This window comes from Eretmochelys imbricata, chromosome 2 (genome assembly GCF_965152235.1).
Source record: "Eretmochelys imbricata isolate rEreImb1 chromosome 2, rEreImb1.hap1, whole genome shotgun sequence".
Classification (NCBI taxonomy): domain Eukaryota; kingdom Metazoa; phylum Chordata; order Testudines; family Cheloniidae; genus Eretmochelys; species Eretmochelys imbricata.
In genome coordinates this window covers 228821969-228849048 of record NC_135573.1, presented here as the reverse complement: position 1 = coordinate 228849048, position 27080 = coordinate 228821969, and the positions used below count along the sequence as shown (strand labels likewise).

General features: G+C 43.4%; 1 protein-coding gene across 1 annotated transcript in view; it reads left to right on the top strand.

Moving 5' to 3' along the window:
* The window catches only part of CUBN (cubilin), a 219163-nt gene that overhangs the window by 129663 nt on the left and 62420 nt on the right, over positions 1–27080 (top strand). The window contains exons 35-46 of the mRNA XM_077809433.1: positions 4776–4904; positions 5503–5635; positions 10013–10218; positions 12517–12695; positions 14565–14757; positions 15531–15728; positions 16068–16214; positions 17273–17463; positions 17764–17947; positions 21280–21454; positions 23491–23669; positions 26564–26773. Of these exons, the coding sequence (XP_077665559.1) occupies positions 4776–4904; positions 5503–5635; positions 10013–10218; positions 12517–12695; positions 14565–14757; positions 15531–15728; positions 16068–16214; positions 17273–17463; positions 17764–17947; positions 21280–21454; positions 23491–23669; positions 26564–26773 (2124 nt within the window). The remainder of the gene's footprint in view (positions 1–4775; positions 4905–5502; positions 5636–10012; positions 10219–12516; positions 12696–14564; positions 14758–15530; positions 15729–16067; positions 16215–17272; positions 17464–17763; positions 17948–21279; positions 21455–23490; positions 23670–26563; positions 26774–27080) is intronic.

Sequence of the window (27080 nt, the reverse complement as noted above, 5' to 3'; positions counted from 1 at the left end):
ATTTGCTTCCCCCCCCCTCCCCTGTCTAGGGGACTCATTCCTCTAGGTCACACTGCAGTCACTCACAGAGAAGGTGCAGCGAGGTAAATCTAGCCATGTATCAATCAGAGGCCAGACTAACCTCCTTGTTCCAATAAGAACAATAACTTAGGTGCACCATTTCTTATTGGAACCCTCCGTGAAGTCCTGCCTGAAATACTCCTTGATGTAAAGCCACCCCCTGTGTTGATTTTAGCTCCCTGAAGCCAACACTGTAAGCCATGTCGTCAGTCGCCCCTCCCTCCATCAGAGCAACGGCAGACAATCGTTCCGCGCCTTTTTTCTGTGCGGACGCCATACCAAGGCAAGCATGGAGGCCGCTCAGCTCACTTTGGCAATTAGGAGCACATTAAACACCACACGCATTATCCAGCAGTATATGCAGCACCAGAACCTGGCAGACCAATACCGGGCGAGGAGGCGACGTCAGCGCGGTCACGTGAGTGATCAGGACATGGACACAGATTTCTCTGAAAGCATGGGCCCTGCCAATGCATGCATCATGGTGCTAATGGGGCAGGTTCATGCTGTGGAATGCCGATTCTGGGCTCGGGAAACAAGCACAGACTGGTGGGACCACATAGTGTTGCAGGTCTGGGACGATTCCCAGTGGCTGCGAAACTTTCGCATGCGTAGGGGCACTTTCATGGAACTTTGTGACTTGCTTTCCCCTGCCCTGAAGCGCATGAATACCAAGATGAGAGCAGCCCTCACAGTTGAGAAGCGAGTGGCGATAGCCCTGTGGAAGCTTGCAACGTCAGACAGCTACCGGTCAGTTGGGAATCAATTTGGAGTGGGCAAATCTACTGTTGGGGCTGCTGTGGTGCAAGTAGCCCACGCAATCAAAGATCTGCTGATATCAAGGGTAGTGACCTGGGAAATGTGCAGGTCATAGTGGATGGCTTTGCTGCAATGGGATTCCCTAACTGTGGTGGGGCCATAGACGGAACCCATATCCCTATCTTGGCACCGGAGCACCAAGCCGGCGAGTACATAAACCGCAAGGGGTACTTTTCAATAGTGCTGCAAGCTCTGGTGGATCACAAGGGACGTTTCACCAACATCAACGTGGGAGGGCCGGGAAAGGTACATGACGCTTGCATCTTCAGGAACTCTAGTCTGTTTCAAAAGCTGCAGGAAGGGACTTTATTCCCAGACCAGAAAATAACTGTTGGGGATGTTGAAATGCCTATATGTATCCTTGGGGACCCAGCCTACCCCTTAATGCCATGGCTCATGAAGCCGTACACAGGCAGCCTGGACAGCAGTCAGGAGCTGTTCAGCTACAGGCTGAGCAAGTACAGAATGGTGGTAGAATGTGCATTTGGACGTTTAAAGGTGCGCTGGTGCAGTTTACTGACTCGCTTAGACCTCAGCGAAACCAATATTCCCACTGTTATTACTGCTTGCTGTGTGCTCCACAATATCTGTGAGAGTAAGGGGGAGACGTTTATGGCGGGGTGGGAGGTTGAGGCAAATTGCCCAGCTGCTGGTTATGTGCAGCCAGACACCAGGGCGGTTAGAAGAGCACAGGAGGGTGCCGTACGCATCAGAGAAGCTTTGAAAACCAGTTTCATGACTGGCCAGGCTACAGTGTGAAAGTTCTCTTTGTTTCTCCTTGATGAAACCCCCCACCCCTTGGTTCACTCTACTTCCCTGCAAGCTAACCACCCTCCCCGCCTCCCTTTAATCATTGCTTGCAGAGGCAATAAAGTCATTGTTGCTTCACATTCATGCATTCTTTATTCATTCATCACACAAATAGGGGGATGACTACCAAGGTAGCCCAGGAGGGGTGGTGGAGGAGGGAAGGAAAATGCCACACAGCACTTTAAAAGTTTACAACTTTAAAATTTATTGACTGCCAGTCTTCTTTTTTGGGGCAATCCTCTGTGGCGGAGTGGCTAGTTGGCCGGTGGCCCCCCCACCGCGTTCTTGGGCGTCTGGGTGAGGAGGCTATGGAACTTGGGGAGGAGGGTGGTTGGTTACACAGGGGCTGTAGTGGCAGTCTGTGCTCCAGCTGCCTTTGCTGCAGCTCAACCATACACTGGAGCATACTGGTTTGATCCTCCAGCAGCCTCAGCATTGAATCCTGCCTCCTCTCATCATGCTGCCGCCACATTTGAGCTTCAGCCCTGTCTTCAGCCCGCCACTTACTCTCTTCAGCCTGCCACCTCTCCTCCCGGTCATTTTGTGCTTTCCTGCACTCTGACATTATTTGCCTCCACGCATTCGTCTGTGCTCTGTCAGTGTGGGAGGACAGCATGAGCTCGGAGAACATTTCATCACGAGTGCGTTTTTTTTCTTTCTAATCTTCACTAGCCTCTGGGAAGGAGAAGATCCTGTGATCATTGAAACACATGCAGCTGGTGGAGAAAAAAAAAGGGACAGCGGTATTTAAAAAGACACAGTTTATAAAACTGTGGCTATACTCTTTCAGGGTAAACCTTGCTGTTAACATTACATACATAGCACATGTGCTTTCGTTACAAGGTCGCATTTTGCCTCCCCCTACCGCGTGGCTACCCCCTCAACCCTCCCCCCTCCCCGTGGCTAACAGTGGGGAACATTTCTGTTCAGCCACAGGTAAACAGCTCAGCAGGAACGGGCTCCTCTGAGTGTCCCCTGAAGAAAAGCACCCTATTTCAACCAGGTGACGATGAATGATATCTCACTCTCCTGAAGATAACACAGAGAGATAAAGAATGGATGTTGTTTGAACGCCAGCAAACATACACTGCAATGCTTTGTTGTACAATGATTCCCGAGTACGTGTTACTGGCCTGGAGTGGTAAAGTGTCCTACCATGAGGGACGCAATAAGGCTGCCCTCCCCAGAAACCTTTTGCAAAGGCTGTGGGAGTACATCCAGGAGAGCCGCAAATGCCAGGGCAAAGTAATCCTTTCACATGCTTGCTTTTAAACCATGTATAGTATTTTAAAAGGTACATTCACCGGAGGTCCCTTCTCCGCCTGCCGGGTCCAGGAAGCAGCCTTGGGTGGGTTCAGGGGGTACTGGCTCCAGGTCCAGGGTGAGAAACAGTTCCTGGCTGTCGGGAAAACCGGTTTCTCCGCTTGCTTGCTGTGAGCTATCTACAACCTCATCATCATCATCATCTTCTTCTTCGTCCCCAAAACCTGCTTCCGTGTTGCCTCCATCTCCATTGAAGGAGTCAAACAACACGGCTGGGGTAGTGGTGGCTGAACCCCCTAAAATGGCATGCAGCTCATCATAGAAGCGGCATGTTCGGGGCTCTGACCCGGAGCGGCCATTCGCCTCTCTGGTTTTCTGGTAGGCTTGCCTCAGCTCCTTAAGTTTCATGCGGCACTGCTTCGGGTCCCTGTTATGGCCTCTGTCCTTCATGCCCTGGGAGATTTTGACAAAGGTTTTGGCATTTCAAAAACTGGAACGGAGTTCTGATTGCAAGGATTCCTCTCCCCATATAGCGATCAGATCCCGTACCTCCCGTTCAGTCCATGCTGGAGCTCTTTTGAGATTCTGGGACTCCATCATGGTCACCTCTGCTGATGAGCTCTGCATGGTCACCTGCAGCTTGCCACGCTGGCCAAACAGGAAATGAGATTCAAAAGTTCGCGGTTCTTTTCCTGTCTACCTGGCCAGTGCATCTGAGTTGAGAGTGCTGTCCAGAGCGATCACAATGGAGCACTCTGGGATAGTTCCCGGAGGCCAATACCATTGAATTGTGTCCACAGTACCCCAAATTCGAGCCGGCAAGGCCGATTTAAGCGCTAATCCACTTGTCAGGGGTGGAGTAAGGAAATAGATTTTGAGAGCCCTTTAAGTCGAAAGAAAGGGCTGCATCATGTGGACGGGTGCAGGTCTACATGGATTTAACGCTGCTAAATTCGACCTAAAGTCCTAGTGTAGACCAGAGCTCAGTGTGAATGGAATGTCCTCCAGGATTGCCAGTGAGTCTGTCTTTGGAAGAGGGTCCTGGGGCCTATTTCACTGAGAGGGAGAGGGGACAAACATTTCCCCCTCCCCCAGTGGAACAATGTGGGGGGATATCCTTGATGTAAAACCAAGAAGATTCCCCTCCCCTCCAGTAAGATTTTATTGTGCAAGGCCACAGTCTAGCTCTTTGCTCTCAGTTACATTGGTGTAAATCTGGAGTAACTCCATTGGCAACCATGAAGTTGCCTTAGAATTACATTAGAGTAACTGAGAACAGATTTGTCCCTTTGGGCTTGATTCTCCTCCCACGTACACTGGTATTATCTTGATGCAACTTCCTTGACTGCAGTGGGATTACTCCTGATTTACAGAGACATTACTCAGAGCAGAATTTGATCCTTTGTCTCTTATCCCCTAACCTTCCCCTAGCTCCTTCCCTCAAACCAGACCACCATGGACACTGCCAACCTCTGGCTGTCTGAGGCCTTTTTCCTTTGAGCACAGTTCATGTGCCCATCCCACACTGAAGCCCTGTAACATCACATTCACCATATATATTCACTCAGAGTAAGTGAGTCTTTAGGTTGCTGGTATCTCCAAATATTTTCCTATTTTACGCCATTACTAGGTTGACATAATGTTACATAATCGGGGAGCTTTCAGCCTACACCAAGGATTGTGAACCACAAATAAAAGACTGTTTTAATAGTAGATGATATAAGTGTTAGCATCTGAGTGTTAGTTTTGCACTAGATAACTAGGCCAGTGTTTATACTCCCTGCATAACATTTCACTTCCCTTGTGTTGCTGTTGATTTTCAGGCCGTTACTGTGGCACTATTGTGCCACAACCTGTCACTTCTTTCGGCAATGCCTTTGTTGTAAATTTTGTATCCAATAATGCCGGAACTGCCAGAGGCTTCCATGCTACCTGTGCTGCATCATTGTCATGTAAGTTGATTTTGCACGCCCCCATACTGAAGCTGGTAGAAAAGCAGTTGGTAACCTAAACAATAGATTTTTTGAGGAAGCCCTTGCAGATTCCCCTTTCTGTTCTCAGTTCCCTAACAACGCCACACTCAAAATCCCATATTGCCTTGACCCTCTTTTTTGGCCAAAGAGGGTGGTATCTACAGAACCTGACCAGTGTGAACCACAAAGCGCCTTTTCCACCTACAGATGGAGAAAGCTGCTGCCTGAATGTGCTTCCAGCTCCTGCCATCCCAAGGAGAGAGGGATCAAACCTTGGACCAAACTCAAATTTCCCCGTACTTTCACTCCCTCTGCTAGCTGGGCCCTTTCTTTTTATCTGTAAGTCATCTGCAGCCAGCTCGGTGCCTTGCTGGATTTGGCATGTTTAAGGATTTGATTCCTGAAGCTGGGATTTCTTTTTGGGGATCTTAAACCACTGATGCCAAGACATTAACAAACAGCGAGAAAGGGATATCCATTGTTGTTTCAAGTTTTTTTCCCTCCGAGTTAGCCCACTTCTGCCCGAGGTGTTTTTTCCATATAGTCTTCAGTCTGTGTTCTGTCTCTCTCATTTCAGCCTGTGGTGGTACCTTCCACATGGACAGAGGAGCCTTCAACAGCCCTAACTATCCTGAATCTTATCCTTTGAATGCTGAATGTATCTGGACCATTGTCAGCTCCCCTGGCAACCGGCTTCAGCTGTCTTTCATGTAAATACATTCCAAGGGTTATTGTTCAGCCTTTTAATGGAGCTGCAGGAAGGAAGCACTGTGTTTAGTAGGAAATGTAATTACCAGCATGTAAAATGGTAGCAGTGTGTCCAAAATAACTTAGAAAGAGAACACAGCAGTGGCCATAGGGAGCTTACAGTCAGTTTTTTCCCTTATTAGTCATCATTTATATTAGCAGCATATACAATATTATATAACTTGATGGTGTGTTGTCAGAGAGCATCATGGGTTGCTAAAGAGATCAGCTCTCAGCAGGTCATGAACAAGAGGAAATTCAGCATCACTGCATCTTTTGTCTTTATAGACCCTTTTGCAAACGAAAACCTTTTCAATTCCTTTTTGGTTATTGGCAGGTATCTCACACTACTGTATATCCTAATAGTATAAAGTGTCCATATTCTTAATAGGTTGCAATAATTGGTTTCATGTTGAATTAAAGGCCTCAGATTTACTTCTGCCGCTATGTCAAATCACAAAGATGGAAATAAAGCAAGAACAAAGTGAGTCTTGCTAGGAGTATACCTTCCTTCCTGTCAAAGTACTTTCCTTAGAAGATATCAGACCAGAAATGTATGTATGATACAGAGAACAATCCAGATTACTTTAACAAGATGCAGTTATGCCACTCTTTGCCCATGATATTGATTTCTAAGCTTGTCTGTTTCATGGCATTAAACATTGTTTGGTGCCAAGAAACAGAACACTGACCCTTGACAGAGCAGGTCAGTTAGAAAAGAAAAGCAACACTAGAATTTGTATTTGCAGGTAATTAGTGTACAAGTGACACATACCCAGAAATACACTTATTGTATGTACTTATTGTATATGATGTAGTTACCATGGAAACATCGCTTTGCTAGCACACAAAAATGGACATACTGTTATAAATTCTTCCTCTGAGAAATGGGGTGAAAGCACTGTAATCTGAGAAACATTTTTCAAGTTAATTGCTAAAAATAATAAGAAATAACAACTTTGTTAACCAAAACAAGTGTATAGTGTGAAGCAGATACACTTAGTGCAATACACATACAATTATAACATGTGATCCTCAGTGGATGTAAACATTGTTCATTAGTTTCATGTAACCAAAAGGCCAAATCAAGAAATGCTAGATTTTTGGGCAGTCTATAGCAATGAGATATTTATTTTAGTGAGTTGAATACTGGGATTTTATAAAGTTTCTTTGCCATGAGGTATTCATCTTCTTTATATTGGTCTTACAAAATTGCCTGTCTTGCAAGTTGAGGGTTTGCTCTAAATTAATCCAAAGTGTATCCATATGCGTAGTTGGAACTGTTTCATAGTGGGGTTGTACACTGGAAACATATGGATATGTTCAGGCCTGAAGGAAGGGGAGGATGTGTGACCCGAATTTGAAAGCAGAGATATTTGTGCATTAGTTGGAGAAGGCACTTTCTGGGATCCTTACTGTTATATTCATGACTGGCTTTTGAAAAGGATATTGGGTTGATTCAGCATAACTCAATAAGAAATGCAGTGATATTTTAGCTTCCATCTAGCATTCAGATCAGTTGGTGCAGTAATTAGGTATCCAGGAACAGAGTAATTTAAAAAAACAGACTGAACCTGCTCATCCTTTTTGTACTAATGTAAAATCTCTTTCAAAGGGTTTGGCTCAGTTTTAATCTGAGTTACTAACAATCACATAAATTTGATTGAACCTCCTTGTCTTTTTTTTTTTTTTTTTTCTGCTATGCAGCACAACCCTTGGCTTTATTTGAGGTTGAGATTCACACAAACCTGCGGACATAAATTGAAACTCAAAGCAAAATTATATGAGCCCAGTAGGCTTAGTCAGGAATCCACCCTGATTCCCCACATCTCTTGCCATAGGCCCCACAGCAGGCCCAGGCACTGATTAGGAGAGCTAGCTGTGCTTTCTTGAGAGTTATGTTCACCTATTCTCATTCCAGTTTTGCCTGGTATGGGGACAAACACATTCCACAGCTCTAGTTCTAAAAAGCAACTCCTCACAACTTCCACGAAGATCCTCTGGCCCATGCAACCTCTACTTGACTTCCCCTGTTCTCCTGGCCATTTCCAACAGGCTGCTGTCACATTCTGAGGAGCAATCCAGACCAGTGAGGGGTTGTGTCACTGGCTGCTGCATAGTGCTTGGGTACCTCACAGTGCTTTACTGTTGTAGATCCCAACCTGGGCTGTTCACAACTAGTTTACCAGCATGCAGGGCACACCCTGAGTGTCTGTGTGCTAGACAGCCTGGTTCAGCAGCTCTGATCCCAGCAGCCTGTCTACAGTTCCACAGCTCTGCTTTGCCTTCCATGAGCCTTGGTTACTACTTTCAGGGTGACCCCAGTTCCAGATTTTCCAAAAAATGTGTTTTCTGCACTGCCCAGCCCTCTCCTGGACTGCTCAGATATTGAGGTTTGTTGCCCCGTAACAGGTAAATATTCAACAGTTTATTACTTTAACGGGAGTTACCAGTTTAAATACGGCACTGGATTGGTTTAGATTAAAAATAAAACAAGTTTATTAACAGAAGCAGAGAGAGGATTTGAAGTGAATTCAGGTATAAGAGATAAAGTTAGAAATGGGTACCAGCAAATAAAAGTAAAAACATGCATCTAACAGTCTAAAACTTAATCTGGCAAGTTTTGGTTCAAGGCTTTGTGTCAGATGGCCTTTGTCACCCACCGTCTTCCAGCAAGATGGTAACCTACCCTTTCCTTAGTCAGGATCTCTCCCATAGGCCCAGTGGTGCTGGTGCCTTTGACTTCTTAGGTGACAAAGAGAGAACTTGGGGGTTTGTGCCCCTTCGTTTTGTAGTCCAGTGAAACTTTGAAGTGAGGAAGGCAACATGGAGTCTGGTAATGAAGGAAGCTCCATGCTCTTCCTTCCCCCACTTGTGTTTGCTAAAATGTAAATTGTTCTGTTTCCTGCCATCTGCTGCCCCTGCTGTTTTGCTGGCCCTGTTTACTACTTATATGTAAACTGAGGTAAACACATTCTCATTTTTACGGTAGGCCTATTTAACAACTTTTGCCTAGGCAGGACTGTCTGGTTTTGAACATGTGCTACTAACATCATACAGGGGAGATTTATAACTTTACATACAATGTTGCTACATCCATTTCACCATGATATTGACCAGCGAGTTATTAGTTTTCAAATTATATCTCACAAGGCACATTTTGTATAAATATTATTACAGTAGTGGTAGGTTGTGAATACAGGGGTGCTTTTGGTCACAGCCTCTCACTACGTTGCAGTCTGCAATGGATCTTCTGCTTACGAGTCCTCCTCTACATACAGAGCTCAGCAAGTACTTGGTGACCCAATTCTAAATCTTACATCCTCCAGACCAGTGGGTTTCAACCTTTTCTCCTTTGCGGACCCCTCAACAATTTCAAATTGAGGTGCAGACCCCTTTGGAAATCTTAGACGTGGTCTGTGGTCCCCTAGGGGTCCATGACCACAGGTTGGAAACCACTTTTCTATGGTAATGACAACCTTCTGTGGACCCCTTAGACACTGTCTGCCAACCTCCAGGGATCTGCGGACCACAGGTTGCAAACCACTGCTCCAGATAATCCCTATCATTGACATACACTGCACACTGATGATGGGAAAGCCTCAGAGTTCAACTGACCTCACGCTCAGCAGACAAAAGACAGAAAGTGATAAAAGTATTCAAAGTTAAATGGATTGTGGAAAACGGAGGGAGTAGGGAGTGGGTTTGGCATATTTAAAGCCGTAAAGGTAGAAAAAGTAGAGAAGGTAAGGAGAAGAGGAGATAAGATTTCATAATGTTAGATAAACTTCAAGTAAGTATTTGGCCTTTTGAAATTGCTTCATCCTCAGAGAGTGCACTGGAAATCTGCAGGTAGATGAAGCTGGGCACAAATTGATACACAGTGATGTAAGTGTAGTTTTGAGTCTCATATGTTTCACTATTCTATACATCCAATATGACTTTAAATATAACCTCAACACTATACAAAAAAAAAAAGTACTATATGTAACATGTCAAATACCTTGCACTTCTTTTGAGAACCAAAAAAATCTTGAAGAGATGAAACCTTAGCTATGCAAACTAAAGATATATGGGGGTGAGGAAGGAATTTTTCCACTGTGTGCAATGTTACAAAATTGACTAGATGTATTATCATTTATGGAAGGGTTTTGTTGTTTGGTTGGTTTTGGGGGTGGGGGGTTACTTCTTTTTTAGTGTTAATATTGTCCATTGCTGAAGGGAAGGACATCAGATTATAATTGGATGAATGGTCTGATCTAATATGGCAAATTCTGCAGTGTGTTTCTATAATACATGTACAATAATCTTAATGTTTCTGCTTTCTGCAACTCAAACAGAACGTTCCAGCTAGAAAATAGTGAAGACTGTACCAAGGATTATCTGGAGATTCGCAAAGGGAATGACATGGGCGAGGTGGTGGGACGATACTGTGGGGACTCTTTACCTTTGAATTACACATCCATCATTGAGCACATCTTGTGGATCAAATTTGTCTCCGATGGCTCAGACAGTGATGTTGGCTTTAGGGCCACTTTTGCTCACTGTAAGTAAATATTATTTTGCTGAAAAATAAATTACCATTTTTCAGAGCACTTCCAATAATAAGGCGGAAATAGTATATTTAAAAATAAAGGATGATATCCTGGCAAAATTCTAACTCACTTTAATGGGGCCAGGATTTCACCCAAAATATTTTAAAATGAATATACACAAAATGTTATTGAATACCTGGCCTATCTGTAACATGACTGCACAGAGCTCTTGTATGCCTGACAACATTTTACATAAGTATATTTTGGATATCAGAATTAGAAATAAAATTATAGAGAGGCAGTGTTGCCTAGTAGATAGATAGAGCACAGGACTGGGACTCAGGATACCTGGGCTCTATTCCTGGCTCTGCCACTGGCCTGCTGGCTGACTCTGGCCAAGTCATTTTCCTTCCTTTGGCCTCAGTTTCCCCATCTGTAAAATGGGAATAATGATCTCCTTTGTAAAGTGCTTTGAGATCTACTGATGAAAAGAGCTAATTTATTTTTATTATTTATTTATACTGTTTTTTTTAAAATGTAGCAGTCAGAATAGAGCTTATTATTATCTATTCTAGTTTGACTGTATTATCCTTCTGTGGGCAGAAATCTCCTCAGATTATACAAACTGTAAATATGTCCTCTTTTTCGTTCACCATTTTCTAAATACAGTTCTCTCTCGATAAAATTGTTCTCAGATTGTCAAAACAATAGTATTGTTCTGTCACGAGCTGGGCACGGGCTACATGCAGAAATAATTTAGGGCAACCCAAGGCGTTAGTAGCTCCTGGAGCAAGAACTATCTAACCCAAATATCACTGTCACTATTAAAGCTTGAGAAATGAATGGGTATGTAGTGTTTGTGTTCACAGTGCTGAGCTTTTCTAATTAATCATAGAATAGAATATCAGGGTTGGACCTTAGGAGATCATCTAGTCCAACCCCCTGCTCAAAGCAGGACCAATCTCCAATTTTTGACCCAGATCCCTAGATGGCCCCCTCAAGGATTGAACTCACAATCCTGGGTTTAGCAGGCCAATGCTCAAACCACTGAGCTATCCCTCCTGCCATAATAGGAAAATAGCCCTTTATTCTTAACTTTCCATTAGGTGTAGACTATATCATAAAGGGCACAATTGTACAGAGGGGGTCGTTCTCCTGTCTTACCCAGGGAATCTCTGGTTTGGGGGCTAAACAACATAAGAATTATGCTGCAGAATTATGGCAGAGAAAAAGGATGTGCTCTCGCTTCATAGATACCAAGGCCAGAAGGGACCATTCTGAGCATCTGGTCTAACCTGCTACATAAGGCAAGCCATTGAATTCTACCCAGCTCTTCCTGCACTGAGCCCAATAACCCCTTGTTGAGCTAGGGCATGTCTTTTAGAAAGACATCCAATCTTCATTTAAAGACTCTTAAATGTTGACGTATTTACCACATCCCTTGGTGAACTTTTGCATTTCCAACACACTTTCCTTGGTATGCAGAAGGTCTGTCCCGTGCACAGTGCGTGTTTCCATACTCTCGGTCCCTCACTTCCTACCTTTATTACATTTTACAGTACACTGCCACTTTACCTAGGCACGGTGCATTTTTTTCTGATTTTGCAGCATTAGTGCTCTTATAATTTGTAATGGTCTGTGGAGGTGCAAAGTGGGATTTCCAAGGGGTCCTAGCCCAGTCAAATCAAAACCATTCTGACCAGAACAGCACTTTTCCTCAGTAAAGATTCTTTCCTGCTTACTCCCTCCCAGGAGAAGGTGAGCAGGGAGGGGTAGGGGGTGCACAGAGCCTTGGTTGCATTTCCCCTGCAGGCTGGCCAGCACAGCTAATGTGTGGGTGTTGGGCAGGGATTCTCAAACTGGGGGTCGGGACCCCTCAGGGGATAGTGAGGTTATTATGGGGGGGTCCACCCCAAACCCTGCTTTGCCTCCAGCATTTATAATGGTGTTAAATATATGAAAAAATATTTTTAATTTATAAGGGGGGGGTCGCACTTAAAGACTTGCTGTGTGAAAGGAGTCACCAGTACAAAAGTTTGAGAATCACTGGTGTACGGGGGTGTAGTAATTTTCTATAGGCTACGATCCCTCCAGAGCCAGGAAGTCATTGTGTCAGAGCTGTGTATCCTGGGGTTGCTTGTGACTCAGGGCTGTGCCTTAAGGCTCAATCTAGCCCTAAATGAATGCAATCATTACAGCCTAATAAAGTTTTTTTCAAACCTTGACCCAGTTGCCGAGTTTACTTTTTAAAAATACCGTAAGTTGTTATGAAAAACATTATCATTAGTAGGCTCCCTGTTGTTTTTCAGTATACGGGAATGATATTGTGGGAGATAGTGGGCAAATTGCTTCTCCACTGTGGCCCAGAAACTACCCTCACAACTCCAATTACCAGTGGAAGATAAGTGTCAATGCTTCTCATGTTATCCACGGTCGGATCCTGGAGATGGACATTGAAGATTATTACAATTGCTACGACAAGTTAAAGGTGAGGTCGCTTTGGTAGATTCTTTTTATAAATTGTGATAGCCTGCTTTATTCATTATTTCTAAGTGAGGAGTAGGAAGTGTTTTCAAAAGTTCAGTTTAGGCCTCGTTCCTTTTGAATAATTACTGGCTCTAGATAGTGTTACACGCATGTTTGCTCACTAGTAGGAAATATCAGATATTGCCCAGCTGGGCATTTAAAACATTTTATAGGCTGACAAAAATAAGTTAATAAAGGCACAACCTAAAATTTTCAAATTTAGGAGCTTCAGAAATACTGAGTATTTATAGTTCCAACTGAAGAGAGTAGGAGTTGTATTTATCTACTCAACACCTCTGAAAATCTAAAGACCTTTATGTAAATGCCTAAATGTGGATTTAAATACCTAACTTTCGGAACTTAAGGCCCTGATCCTGGAAACAGGTACATGTATTTATTTTTACATGTTTGTGTAAGGGTTTGTAGTAGCCTGGCCTCAGTTTGAAAAAAATGTTGGCCACAGTCAATGGGAAGGGTCATATGATAGGGCTAGATGGTGCCTTTTGGCACAGCCTTGAACAAGCTCCTGCTTCTTCTTTGCTCTGGAGGATTAATAATTTATTGCTGGCCTACACCAGTAGCAAATTTCAATATCACCTGCTAACTGCTCAGCTGAGTTGGCCAGTTGGTACTCCACCTTTCTCCTCTGCATGGTTTTGTGGTCCAAGTCACAGTCTGGACTTTAGCCTTTTTTCAGGCTATCAAGGACAAATGCGACCCTGGTGTGATTCCAATGAGGTATACATTTAGCTTTCATATTTAAAGCTAGTATGAAACACAGTGCAAACTAAAGCCTAGTAACAATAGTAACATACTAGCATGCATCCTGTTTATCATTTCTCCGCTTTGAGTCTCTTTCTCAACTTACGTTAGTATGACTCTTTTTTAGAATTTGTTTTTCTACCTACAATTGTTGATCCTATGATTGGCCTTTGATTTAATCCCCTTTTATAACCAGACATTTACAAGTAGTTTACTAACACATACATTTACTTCTCTTCCTTCCATCTTGTCTCATATTTTAACAACCTGGATTTTTTTTCCTTTCTGTCCATTGAGCCTAACAAGTTCCTCATGCTCAAATCACAGAGATAGATGTTCAGCAGGTATAAATCAGCATAACTCCATTGGCTTCGAGCTATGATGATTTACACCAGCTGAGTAGCTAATCCGTACTTTAATATTTTGAATCTTCTTTCCAGTTTTCTCTGTCTTGAGTTTACTTTGGAGTTACGTAGTTGGTTCTGACTGCTAGTAACACAGAAGCATCTTGAACACATTGACATTTTTGGCTTACAAAGTGCTACTTAAAATGTTTATGTGGCTCTAAAGAAATTTTCTGAAGAATGCATTTTATTATTTCTTCCTCAGCAAAGAACAACAATACACCGGTGGCATCTTTCAGATGAAAAGCCAGCTAATGTGTTGGAAGAACAGTCTGTAGGGGGCAATGAGTTCAGTTTGATGGCTTCAGTACTGATCCTTCTGGTGGGAAGCATCATATGTAGCGGATGAAACAGACGGGCTGTTACCAGTATTTTTTATTATCTAGAATGGAATTAGGGGGCTGAAGCTTCAGTCCCATCTCATTTATTTGGAGATGGGAATATCCTCCTCAGGAGTCCAGTTTACAATGGTGCAGCACCAAGAACTTTGCAGTGACATTGCCTACACTTCACTGGTTTCATTTTCACTACTGTCAGCCTTAACTGGCCCCAAACGCTCAAAATTAAAACCATAATAACAGTAACAGTGATTTGCCATTACTTTGCTGGAGATGGTAGGGACAGAAAAATACCATTGCTGCTCTGCTCTCTCTTTCTCCTTATAGATCTATGATGGGCCCAACACTCATTTCCGTCTTATCACCACATACTGTGGTATTGTCCCTTCATCGTTCATCTCCTCCGGCAGTTCTATCACAGTCCAGTTCCAGTCTGATTCTTCTGTGAATGGAAAGGGTTTCCTTTTGGACTGGTATGCAATGGAAGCTTCTCCAGCCACTATGTACACCATTGCTAGAGGTTTGTCTCTGAAAATGACGCTGTTAGTTAGCTTGTTAAGAGTGATAACATTGGTGAGGCACTAAATCCTGTTCCCATTAGAGGGTGCCTGGTGTAATGTGGGGGAGACCTGTGTTGCCATTGTTACTAATCATTATTATTTTTGTTGATTTGTATTGTTGTACCTCTCTCAAATGCAGTGTTTTACTTTGTTTTAAAAGTGGAGCTCATCTTTGTTGGAGGGGTTAAGGATTCTCAAGCCCTTTCTGGCATTTGAGGAGGGACAGATATTTCGCATGCCTACATGGAAAAGTATCCTCCGTCAAATAACATTCTTGGAGAATTTGTCACTTGCATAAGGAAGATGACTAGCAAGCTCATGTGATGCTGTTTAGAAGTACTGAGATTCAACCCTGCACAGACCTGCAGGACATACAGGACATGCTTGATCCAAAATATCCTATAAGCAAAGGAAAAGAAGTTCAATATGAATGTATATCTCTTGTGTGAGATATATACCCATTGTAAGAAATGAGAACATGAATCTATTTATTGTAGCTGAGCAAGTGAAACGGAACAAAGTTAAGATTGACTTGGGTGCTGGATATGGTTCCTATTTTCAAACTAACACCTGAGAGTGCTTGCAAAAGTACTTTAACATAGTATTGACATATAGCACCATTGTAGTTTTCATACTTTGTTCAGCGAGGGACTATCAAATTAGATGATAAAGAAGAAACACTTTTAATTTTATAAAAGAAGATTTTTAATGTTTGTTTCTTTCTGCACGGCAGGTGTATGTGGTGGTGTTGCCGTGACAAGAGAAACCCCGTCATTCCTCTTCTCACCAGAGTGGCCCAGGAACTACAGAAATTTTGCTGACTGTACCTGGATTATCAGAGCTCCAGAATCCACTGTGGAGTTCAACATCCTGGCCCTAGATATAGAATCTCATAGTTCATGCAACTATGACAAACTTGTCATCAGAGATGGTGAGAAATCTTGGTACCGTCTGACAGTGTGAAACACACAGAGAGCCCCAGTTTAAAAAAAGTCCTTGTCTACTATGTGTGTACTTAAAATAAATAAATACATCCAAAAGATCAAATTTTGCTTCAGTTTATCAGTCACAGGAACCTGTTCCAAAATGAATATTCTTCTGTGCTGAAGCTATGTGCAGGCTAATATCAAGCCAAGCAACACAAGATGGTGATGGTCCAGAAAAATGTGTGAACATTTTTGACTATTTGACTGAATATTTGACTGAAATACTGTTAGAAAATTAAGACTTCTGGTATTTTTAATACTGATATTTCCTCTTTTAACCTTAGGAGACAATAGCCTTGCCCCAGTGCTGGCCACCATATGCGGTCGAGACCCACCTGGGCCAATAAGATCTACTGGAGAGGCCTTGTTCATTCAGTTCACTACAGATGCAAGTGTCACTGGTGCTGGGTTTAATGCTTCTTATCACAAAAGTAAGTTGTGTTTTTTTTCGAATTTATCTTGAATCTGCCTTGCGGCTGAAAGCTGAATAAGGAAGGGAAGTAGTTATAGCCTACATTTTTAGCATAGCTGCCTGCCACAACTGTCGGCAATCTATCCAAGTAATTGCACGAAGCATCTGTTCACATATTCCAAAAACACATGTTCTTAAGGTAAACTTTGTCCTTTGTCCAGAGTTCTACTGTTACGAAGCACTCCTCAGATCTGAAAATCACCGTTGTCCTGAAATACGAATATTGTAGCCTGGTACAAGTGTATGAAGAAATATTACAACAGTTAAGAGTTGTGGTTAAGAATTGCAAAATATACTCAGAAAATGTGAAGGCTGGTGCTAGCTAAAAACAAACTTCAATTGTTGAGAGATGGGGAAGTGGAGAATGAAAGGGAAGAGAACCGCCAACTTTGAGATGCAAATAAATGAATCCAAGCACACGCACAAAATAGATATAGGGCCGGGTCCTTGGACCCTTGTGAGGCCCCACAAGGACAAAGATGCCTCATGGCAGCAGTTGAGGATTCTCCTTTCATATGGGAATCCTCTGCTGCAGCCAGATGCTTGTAAGCAGTTCTGACTGCCCCACTCCCCAAACACACAGACTGGTGTAAAGTGCGGGTGGGTGGGGGGAGGGGGCCTTGAGGTTGCTCCAACTTACAATCTGTGCTGGGGGCCAGTTTAGCGTACAGCAGGCCCCAGGGTTGGTGGTGAGAGGAACGCATGAGGAAAGGTGCCATAAAGACACTTATGCCTCCCCTCCCAACATGCATCGAGCACAGTGCATTACTCATTTTTCTGTCATACTAAAAAGCCAGGTTTGTTTGTTGTGTGTCACCATACAACCTGGACAGTCTACTAGCAGACTCTTGCATGTGGCCTGAAAGTGGGCAGATTATTCAGGATGTTCGCTAATGCACATCCCACGCAGCTGTTCAGCATTTGGCTTAACAATCACATGGATTTTGAAGACTTTTTTTCATAATTTGAATAATTTAAGATTACTTTTTCTTCCTTATCTCATTTCCCTTCATTCAGGTTGTGGTGGCTATTTGCATGCAGACATGGGAGTGATCACATCCCCCAACTATCCTCAGGCCTATGCTCCCAATCTCAATTGTTCCTGGCATGTATTGGTTACCAGTGGGTTTGTTGTTGTCGTCCATTTTGAACAACCCTTCGAAGTTCAGAGCGAGGATGCTTCTTGCAGCCATGGGGACTATGTGGAGGTGAGCTGATCAGCTGTAGGTGTTGTCACTTTGTTTCCAGAAACAGGATATACTGGCCCATGCCTAGGGCTCCTATATGTTATGGTATTATTAATAACAGGAAAGTGGGAAAAAAAGTCATTTAAAATTCTCTTGCTATCTTTCAAAGCTTTATTTAGAGATGCTGCTTTACTGGTACAGTAAATTAAAGGGAGAAATGCTTTTTTCAAGATTGTTGTTTGGGTTTGTTCTTATATCTGCTAGAGCATTCCTTAAGGTTGATAGCTGTATGCTTGAACAACCTTAACAATTTCCTTCTAGCTTAAAAATGGACTGGATGACTCTGCCCCACCTTTGGGGACCGTTGGAAGGAATGGGCGGTTTTGTGGTAGCAGCTCTTTTTCCACGATGTACACTACAGACAATCAGCTGTTTGTCCACTTCATTTCTGACAGCAGTCGTGTGGGCCAAGGGTTCAAACTGAAGTATGAGGCTAAGAGTCTGGGTGAGTGTCAAAATCCAGCACAAGTTCTGAAAATCAGTAGAAAAAAAACTTAGAATTTGTTCTTTCAGAAGCATGTTTCTTATAATAAGTGGCTTAACCTGAAGAGACAAGGTGGGCGAGGCAATATCTTTTATTGGACCAACTTCTGTTGGTGAGAGAGACCAGCTTTCGAGTCACACACAGCTCTTCTTCAGGTCTGGGGAAGGTGCTCTCAGTGTCACAGCAAAATGACAAGTGAAACAGATTGTTTAGCATAAGTAGTTACCACATAGTGTAAGAGCATTTAAGGCAGAGTGACCCGCTAACACCTCTGCAGTGATAGGACAAGAAGAGGGGGTTAGTGAATTCCAATTGCTGTAATAAGCCATAAATCCAGTGTCTCTGTTCAGTCCATGATTTTTAATGTCTAGCCAAGCAATGAATTTAAGCTCCTTATGTTATACAATCTGTTCCACCTTGCATTTTGCTGTGACATTGGGAGCACCTTTCCCAGAACTGGAGAAGAGCTCTGTGTGGCTCAAAAGCTAGTCTTCTCACCAACAGAAGTTGGTTCAATAAAAGATATTACTTCACCCACCTCGTCTCTCTAATATCTTGGGACCAACACAGCTACAACTGCACTTAGCGTGGAGAGACTGTCATCTAGTAAAAAACAAATACTGGAAAAAATGCCTTCTGTGTAAATGATTTGAAATGCCCACTGCATAAGTGTTCCACATATTTATAAGGGACCAGGGTGTAGGTTGTCTGGCCTAGCAATCACAGCTGGGCTGGAGTCCATATGTCAAGGACGGTAGTCAGTGAGCATGGGTTGGAGGAATCGCTAGAACCGGATTCAATAAGCAAGAGTCAGGGTCAAAGTCAGGCTGGGGTTGGAGACCGGAGGTCAGAGGTAGAACTAGGTTAGAGTCAGGAAGCAAGAGTCAGGGTCAGAGTCAGGCTGGGATCAGAGTCCTGAGATCAGGAGACAAGGTGAGGTCTGGAGTCACAACAGGCCCAAAGTCTTTGTTGTTGCCCAGACAACTTCCTGGGGCACTTTCCAGAGTTAAACAGGGTGATGGCCAATCAGAGGGCCATAGTTAGTATTATAACCTACCCAGTATTTGATCGACCTGGCCAGTTATTTTATGTATTTGCCAGTTGCCAGAAAAATAATTTAATCTGCCAGTTTTTTTTACCTGGGTCTAAAGATTTGCATTGTTATCACAATGCACTGGGATATCTAATGTTAAAAGTTTCTGTGTCCAGCTAAAGATGCTGCAGTGTTACCACTTCCGCAGTTTAAGTATGAAAATGATGATATCAATTTTATCCATATGTGCTATCTGTCTGGACCAGTGGTTCCCAAACTTGTTCCGCCACTTGTGCAGGGAAAGCCCCTGGCGGGCCGGGCTGGTTTGTTTACCCGCCGCGTCTGCAGGTTCGGCCGATCGTGGCTCCCACTGGCCACGGTTCACTGCTCCAGGCCAATGGGAGCTGCTGGAAGTGGCATGGGCCAGGCGCCACTTCCAGCAGCTCCCATTGGCCTGGAGCAGCGAACCGCGGCCAGTGGGAGCCGTGATCGGCCGAACCTGCGGACGCGGCGGGTAAACAAACCAGCCCGGCCCGCCAGGGGCTTTCCCTGCACAAGCAGCGGAACAAGTTTGGGAACCACTGGTCTAGATAAGTGGCTGCTGAAGTGGGGGAGGGGAGAGTTGCAGAGTTGCCTTGTGGTTGGGGTTGCAGCGAGCTTGCCTTGTGAGATGGTGGGTGCTGTGTTTTTTTCCATTTCAAAGGTGGTAACCCTAGCTGCAGAGTACTGTCACTCTGGCTCCTTTGGGTAGTACTGCCTGTGGTGCCTATTCTCCACAGTGCTCCTTGGCTATAGGTCTGCACGCCCTCCTGGTTGCACTGTGGGAACATCAGCTGTCCCAGGCTCAGCAGACCTGGGTTCTAATCCTGACATTTTGTTAATGAAACACTTTTCATTCGTAGTATCTTTAGTTTCCCTGGTGGTTGGGTTGAAGCTATCTCTCGCCTGCATCTGGGAAATGGCGGAAGTTGGACACAGGTTAGCGGGAGACTTCAACAGTTAACACAGGGGAGGAAGGCCGGTTAGAATCTTCCTTCTGCCTCCTACATACTGCAAACAGTGAGTTACAGCAGGAATGAGTGTGACCCAATGCATTGGCAGAAATGATAACATTCCATAAAAGTTTCCTCCTCAGCTGAGAAAATAACATCCCCTGTAGGAACTGGCATTTTTGAAAGAATGAAGAGGTGGCAGGCCACATCCTCAGCTAGTATAAATCAGGGGCCTGGCATCTTCAGCTGTTCCCAAAGTATTTCAGGCAAACACATGTCTCTTAGGACATTTGGAGCCCTCATTTAAATGATGTTGATTAAACACAGCTAAAGTAACCTACTAGCGTGCTCACTCACTCTCAAGTTTGTAACTCCTCTTTTTCTTTCTACTCCTTCCATTGGAAATGCTACACATAGTAGGAGCTATGCATGTACATATATATTTCTAGCGCTTCACTTTAGAGACCTGGATTGAAGCACTGTATTCATTAGCATTACTAAAATGTATTTTAATCATAAAGTCGTTAGCTACGAAATAAAAGTATCTTAGTATGGCAAAGAACCTGAACAAATTCTTGAGTTTGCTTTGAATGTCATTTCTCACTGGATTTCATATTGTCTTGAGTTTTACATTTCAATTGTTTTGGAAAGTGAAAGTGAGGATGCTTCACAAAAAGCATTGAATGATCCAGTCCTTAACTTCAGTTTTCCAGATGTTAGGAATTCTTCAGAAATAAAGCATATAAGGTTTTCTCTTCATGCTTATCTGAGTCTAGGATCACTGAGGGAGTAGAGTGTCAGTCAGTGGTGTCATCAGGGGACTGTTGTATTATTTTTCATGGAATAAATGGACTTGGTTAACAAGCAGGCCAGAAAATCTAAGTTTAACTGTGCTAGAATATTTTTCAACAGCAAAAATAACAGTATGTTTGTTTGCGTGGTGAATATAATCCATTGAAAAGAACCTGTGACTAAGTATATGGATGACTTACTTGTTTTGTATGCAGTGTTGCTGTAGCCATGTTGGTCCCAGGATATTAGAGAGACAAGGTGGGTGCGGTGATACCTTTTATCGAACCAACTTCTGTTGGTGAAAGAAACACAAATTTTTGAGCTACCCAGAGCTCTTCTTCTTCAGCGCAGACCTGAAGAAGAGCTCTGTGTAGCTCGAAAGCTTGTCTCTCTCACCAGCGGAAGTTGGTCCTTGTTTGTTTTGAACATCTCACACAATTTCTTTAACCTGTTGTTCTTAAACTTCTCTTTACCAGCCTGTGGAGGGAATATCTATATCAGTGATTCCAGTCCCAGTGGATATGCATCTTCCCCCAACTATCCTAACAACTATCCACAGCATGCTGACTGTGTCTGGACCATAACAGCTCTTAATGGAGGGGCAGTGGAGCTGCAGTTTGAAGACCAGTTTTACATTGAACCTTCACCCAAGTATATAGCTACATTTATTTTGCATACATTTTCTGAGGCACTCCATTTTCATTTATCCTTTCTCTGTTACCATATCAGTATGTTCCCGAATTCCCCAATAGAATTTACTCCAAAATTTACAATTAGGATGTTTTGAAGACTTTTGAGAGAGGTGCCTGGACCCTCTACATTGCCAGTGTACATCCCTGGCCTCTTTAAGATTTGACAGAAATCAAAAATAAGATATACAGCAAAAAAGTAACAGGGATGGAGAAAGCTCAAATGGCAGGAGGATCTCTTCTGTAAATTCTATTCCCCGTGCTTTCTTCCTACTCAGATTGGTGGCCAATGGGCACAGACTGGTTTGCCACGGTCATAAAATGCCCACATTCCCTGCTTCCACAGCACACTTGGGGGTTTGCACCACTATATCCACTCACTTGGTCTGTGCTCTCTGTGTGCCATGCAGGTAGACGACATTAGGGCCAGATCCTCATTTGCTAATCAGTTGAAGTCCACGGACTTCGGTGGAGTTACACCAGTTGACACCGTAACAGTTCCAGGCAACTTAACCTGTATTTTCCCTCCAACAAGGTTCATTCTCAGGCTTCCGACTCCCCAGCCATCACCTCTCTTGGGCGGAAACATGTGTCTCCCTCCCTCCTCAGTGGGGTATTTCCAGGCTGCAAAATTCCATGCCTACACCATGAATTCCCCAACCAGGCAGACTGTCTTAGCAGGCTTGCTTTGCCTTCCTTCCTCAGAGTCTATAAATAGCATAATTGTCCACAGTTATCGCACAGCTCTTTCTAAGCAAGCAGATTTATTCTTAAGATAAAAGCATCACAGAAAAAAACATTAAAAACAATAAAAGAACTTACACTGATGCTAATTAGCTCACCAGAGATCAACCCTGACTCCAACAAGGGGTCTGGTAGGCGAACAGTCCTTCAAACCCCACCAAGGGGTTTCCCTGTGGTTACAGGTTCATAGGCACTTGGGCTCAGAACCAGCACACCATGAATATGTGAACTTTTCCTTTATACCGTTTGGGTTTTGATTCTTAGAGACTGTGAATAGGCAATCAGTCAGACAGTGGGTTTCTCCTCAAGGAATAGCTTCAAAAGGTTGGGTCCAGAGGTGGGGAATTTGCATTCCCTTCCCTTAGATATTTCCTAGGAAACCCACTTAACTTTAAAAGCTCATCTTGTTTCAAATAGTACTTTGAAGCTCATTGCACTTCCCAGCCTGGGTTTATATCAGTCAGGTCTCCTCCCTAGAGATGTGACATACAAGCCCACAAAAAATGCATTTTAAATACAATGAATTCCTAAAATACTTAAACTTAATTCAATCAGGCTTAACTTAATTCAGTAGGATTTGTCCAGGATATTGCAGGAATCTGCCCTATCTGTCACATAACACCAGCCCATAATAGTGCCAGGTTCAGAAAAGTTGGTGCAGGTAGGTGGACTCCACAAATGCCTCTACCCCCCTATTCCCCCCTTCCAGGGTAGCTGTGTGAGGCTGCTAGGTGATTATATAGCCCCCCATAAGTGAAGCTGTCTTGTATTTTGAAGAAGTTGTTGGCTACCCACATAATGGGGTACACATTTATTTGGATTGATGAACCCCTATAGATAGCTTTGATCAGTCCCACTGCCATTATTTATTTCAGTAGTCACTAAAGATGTTTAATAGGGAATGTGTTTTTAAATAATCATTTAAAGGTTAAATATTTCAAAATTCTGCACATTAAACAGTGACATTATTTAAAGCCTTTTTATTACTGTTAATAGCCATGTCACGGGATTCACATCAGCGACTATCAGAGCTTGTTGTGGTATTGTGACCTAATTAGTATTTCTGGGAATATAATTGATTCAAGCCCTATCATTGTCTGTGGAATTGTCTGGCTCTATCACTGTGGCTGTTTCCTAGTCACACTGCATCTGGACATATCTAAAATGTCATTGCTCGATGGTTTCAGGTACTTGCTAAAATGTCGCAAATGGATTGTTGCTGCAAATTAAATAGAAAAGTTCCTCCTGTTTTAGTTGTGCCTTCAGTTACCTTGAATTACGTGATGGAGCTGACTCCAGTGCACCAGGGCTTGCCAAGCTGTGTGGAAGTTCTCTGCCAGGCATTCAAAGGTCTTCAGGAGCTGTCATGTATATGAGGTTTAGATCTGACAACCGTGCCACACACATTGGATTCAATGCCAAGTACTCAAGAGGTAATGCTAGCAGTTATTTAGTTTATTGCATTTTCCCTGATCTGAGGCTATAAAAGGAGCAGAAAAGATTTAGGACCCAGGTCCTGTAGTTTTAAATTCAATAAGGATTGGGTCCTAAATTATTCAAAATAGATTGATTGACAGAAGCTTTTGTCTCTTTCCATTGTTCTATACCATAGATTCGTGTAATCCGAATCGTCACATCAATTAAATGCTAATCTATTATTTCCCTAGCGATAGGTAGGAATCATAGCAAATATGAAAGTCCTTGTAGAATTGCTGCAGTGGAAATGGGGATTGGGCAGTTTGATAAGCCTAATAGTCAAACTATCTAAGGGACAACACCAAAAGGAGTAAGGGCTGTAGCACCCGTGATATCTGATAAATTACACACCAGGTGCACCTTGGTCAGAAAACGGCTGCAAATGAGGTTAGATGTGTAAAGTCAGGTAATCTGATTTGGTATTCAGTGTTCAAATAGAGTGTAATTTATGTGACAAGGGGGTTGAAGCGGTATGTGTTGCAAGAAGAGCAGCTAACAGCAGGTAATCATGAGGTAAAGTAGGGGTGCACTGATGCCAGTGTCATAACTGATTACATTAACTGTGCTGGGAGGCAAACAAAGAAGTAGCAAAAGCAACAGAGCGCTGCTAATCTCAGAATGGGGTTGAGTGGTGTGATAGGGATGGGATGGGGAGTCAATATTTGCCAGCCAGAAAATGAAAAAATACATTAAGAAACCATTTTTTATTTTCTAGCTGCTGAGGCAGGGTTAGTAACAAGCAATAGAGAGTTAATAGTAAAATAAAGCCCTTGGGTCAGATTCAACAGCAATGTAAAATGATGTCAGTTTTCAATGATGCCACTAACCTTCAGAGAAAAGTGTTTGCTTAGTATATTGGTCTCATCTGGGAGTATTCAAAACTAGGACTGGGGGCTGTTTCTTCTCCATATTTCTTGGTAGCAAAGAACTGGAATTTATTGTTGTGAGCAAGATTTTATTGATTACATTTTGATCTCAAATATAAAAAACAAATTATATATATATATATATATATATATATATAGGGGAGTGGAGATTGGGCCCAATGAATGAAAATATTGACAGCACATACTAAGAGAGAATTTGTAGCTGGTCAAAAAGAATCCCCATGGAATCCCAGTGGAATATATTGGTTTTTCCAGTGCATCCTGTATGTCTGCTAATTAGATAACAGACTTTTTGAGGCAGTTGCTATATTTCTCTTTATGTCCTCTACAGTGGTGATAATACTGATGGAATAAGTCATTTGTTGAGAGCCATCAGTATTATCACCACTGCAGAAGACATAAAGAGAAATATAGCAACTGCCTCAAAAAGTCAGTTATCTAATTGGCAGACTATAGCAAGCCGCAGACTCACCAGTGTGGCACCTCCTGCTGGTTGTCTGGAAATTAGCTCTTTTCCAGCCTCACGGCACCCTCTGCTGGCCAGTGCCTTGCCTGCCTCAGGCCCCCATGTCCTTCCCAGACCCTGGTGCCCTTTGCCTTGGGGTGCTGCCCCACTGCAGTGCCCCCATGCTCTGGGTCTCCCCTCCCAGGGGAACACCCAACCCTCTAAGCCCACCTTGCCTCAGTGGCTACTGCCAGTCATTATCCAGCCCCTTTTCCCTGGGGCAGACCGCAGTCTATAATGGCCACTCATCATCGGCAAGGGGGTAGGACCTGCTGCCTTTGCCTATCCCCGGGCTGCCCCTCTGCAGCCCCAGTACCTTTTGTAGGGCTTCAACAAGACCTGTAGCCTTGGGGTTTACCAGGCTGGAGCTCCCCAGCTCCCTTTGCCCTTCCCCAGCACTGCTCCTCTTCAGGTACCTTGCTCCCAGGCAGCTAGCCCTTCCCACTCCAGGGCTAGAGTGAGACTCCTCTCGCTCCTGGCCCTCCAGCCCTCTTATCAGGGCCAGCTGGGCCCTGACTGAGCTGGCCACACCTGTGGTCAGCTACTCCCTCAGTTGCTCTTACTCCTTTTCCCAGCTGCAGTCCTCTCCAGAGCTACTTTTAACCCCTGTTCTGCTGGAGTGGGGCAGCCGCCCCACTACACAGACATAGAGGATGCACTGGAAAAACCAATATATTCCACTGGTAATAATTTATTATATGTTCTTAACATTATTATTATGATCTCACATTTTGTGGTTATAACAGAAGAAGTGAAATTTCAAGAGACACAAGTGAAAAGAGGGTGGTGGCTTTGTGAAATGGAAAGTCAGGCCATGCATAGCAGCTGCACAGAGAAAAGCATGGAAATGAGAATCAAAAACAGTAGGAAACAAACATGAAGCATGTAATTCTGCTTTTATGCTGCAACACAGAAGACAAAACCAACAAATAGACTATGAATATTACTACCTAGTTAAATCTAGAGAGGAATCTGACCCATGGCTCCAAGTCCAAACCATCACCCAAACCTTAAAAATCTGGATCCAAATTTAGCAAATGACATTTATCTTTATAATGATCCAGCACAAAATCTAGACTTTGAGATGTTTGAAATCTGTATCCAAAAGACCTGATTATCATTTACACTGCCAGAGTGGAATGAGATTTCAATGTAAATGAGAACCAAGTCCCAAATCTGTAACTTGAGGTTATGTTTGGCTGAGATTAGATCAGTGAGAGGTAAGACAAAGAGAAAACGAACAATATCCACAGTAGGTGTATTTGTGGAAGGAAAACAAACCAGGACTGGTGGAACTATGAGGAGAGATTAGGAGACTTGATTCTGGAGGACAATCCCCACTACAGTTGTTCCGAACTACGTGGCAATGTGCCATTAAAGCCTTGTGGGAGAGCAGCTCAATTCCATAAGGTGCTGTTCTGGGGTAAGAGGGTCGCTAGAAATGTTGTTCTCTTTGCAGCTACATGTGGCGGAATGGTGACAGGACAAAATGGTGTCATTGAAAGTGTAGGATTTCCTGAGCTGCACTATCAAGACAATTTGTTGTGCGAATGGTTTCTCCGGGGACCTACCGGCCATTATCTCACCATTAGCCTAGAAGGACTGGATGTTCAGGACTCCCCTGGGTGTGCAAATGACTTTGTGGAGATCCGCGAGTACAATGCTTCAGGTCAGTAGACTGTTTCAGTGATTCTCCTCCCTGCCCTCATCCCAGCAGCAAGCCTCAAAGGAGACTACTAAAAACACTTGCTGTTGAAAGAACTACATGCAGTACAGGTGCCTTCCTTATTGCCGGCAGAGTTACATTAGTTACTGAAGTAAAGCAAAGGGAACAAAAACCCTTCCCATTGTTTACCAGGATTGCTGTATTTTTCTAAACCTACCTAATAGTCTAAACTAGGTGGTGCTACTTGAATAGAAATTTGAATAAAAATCATCCTGATAATAATACTTATCTGTCTGTCTTTGACTTGCCT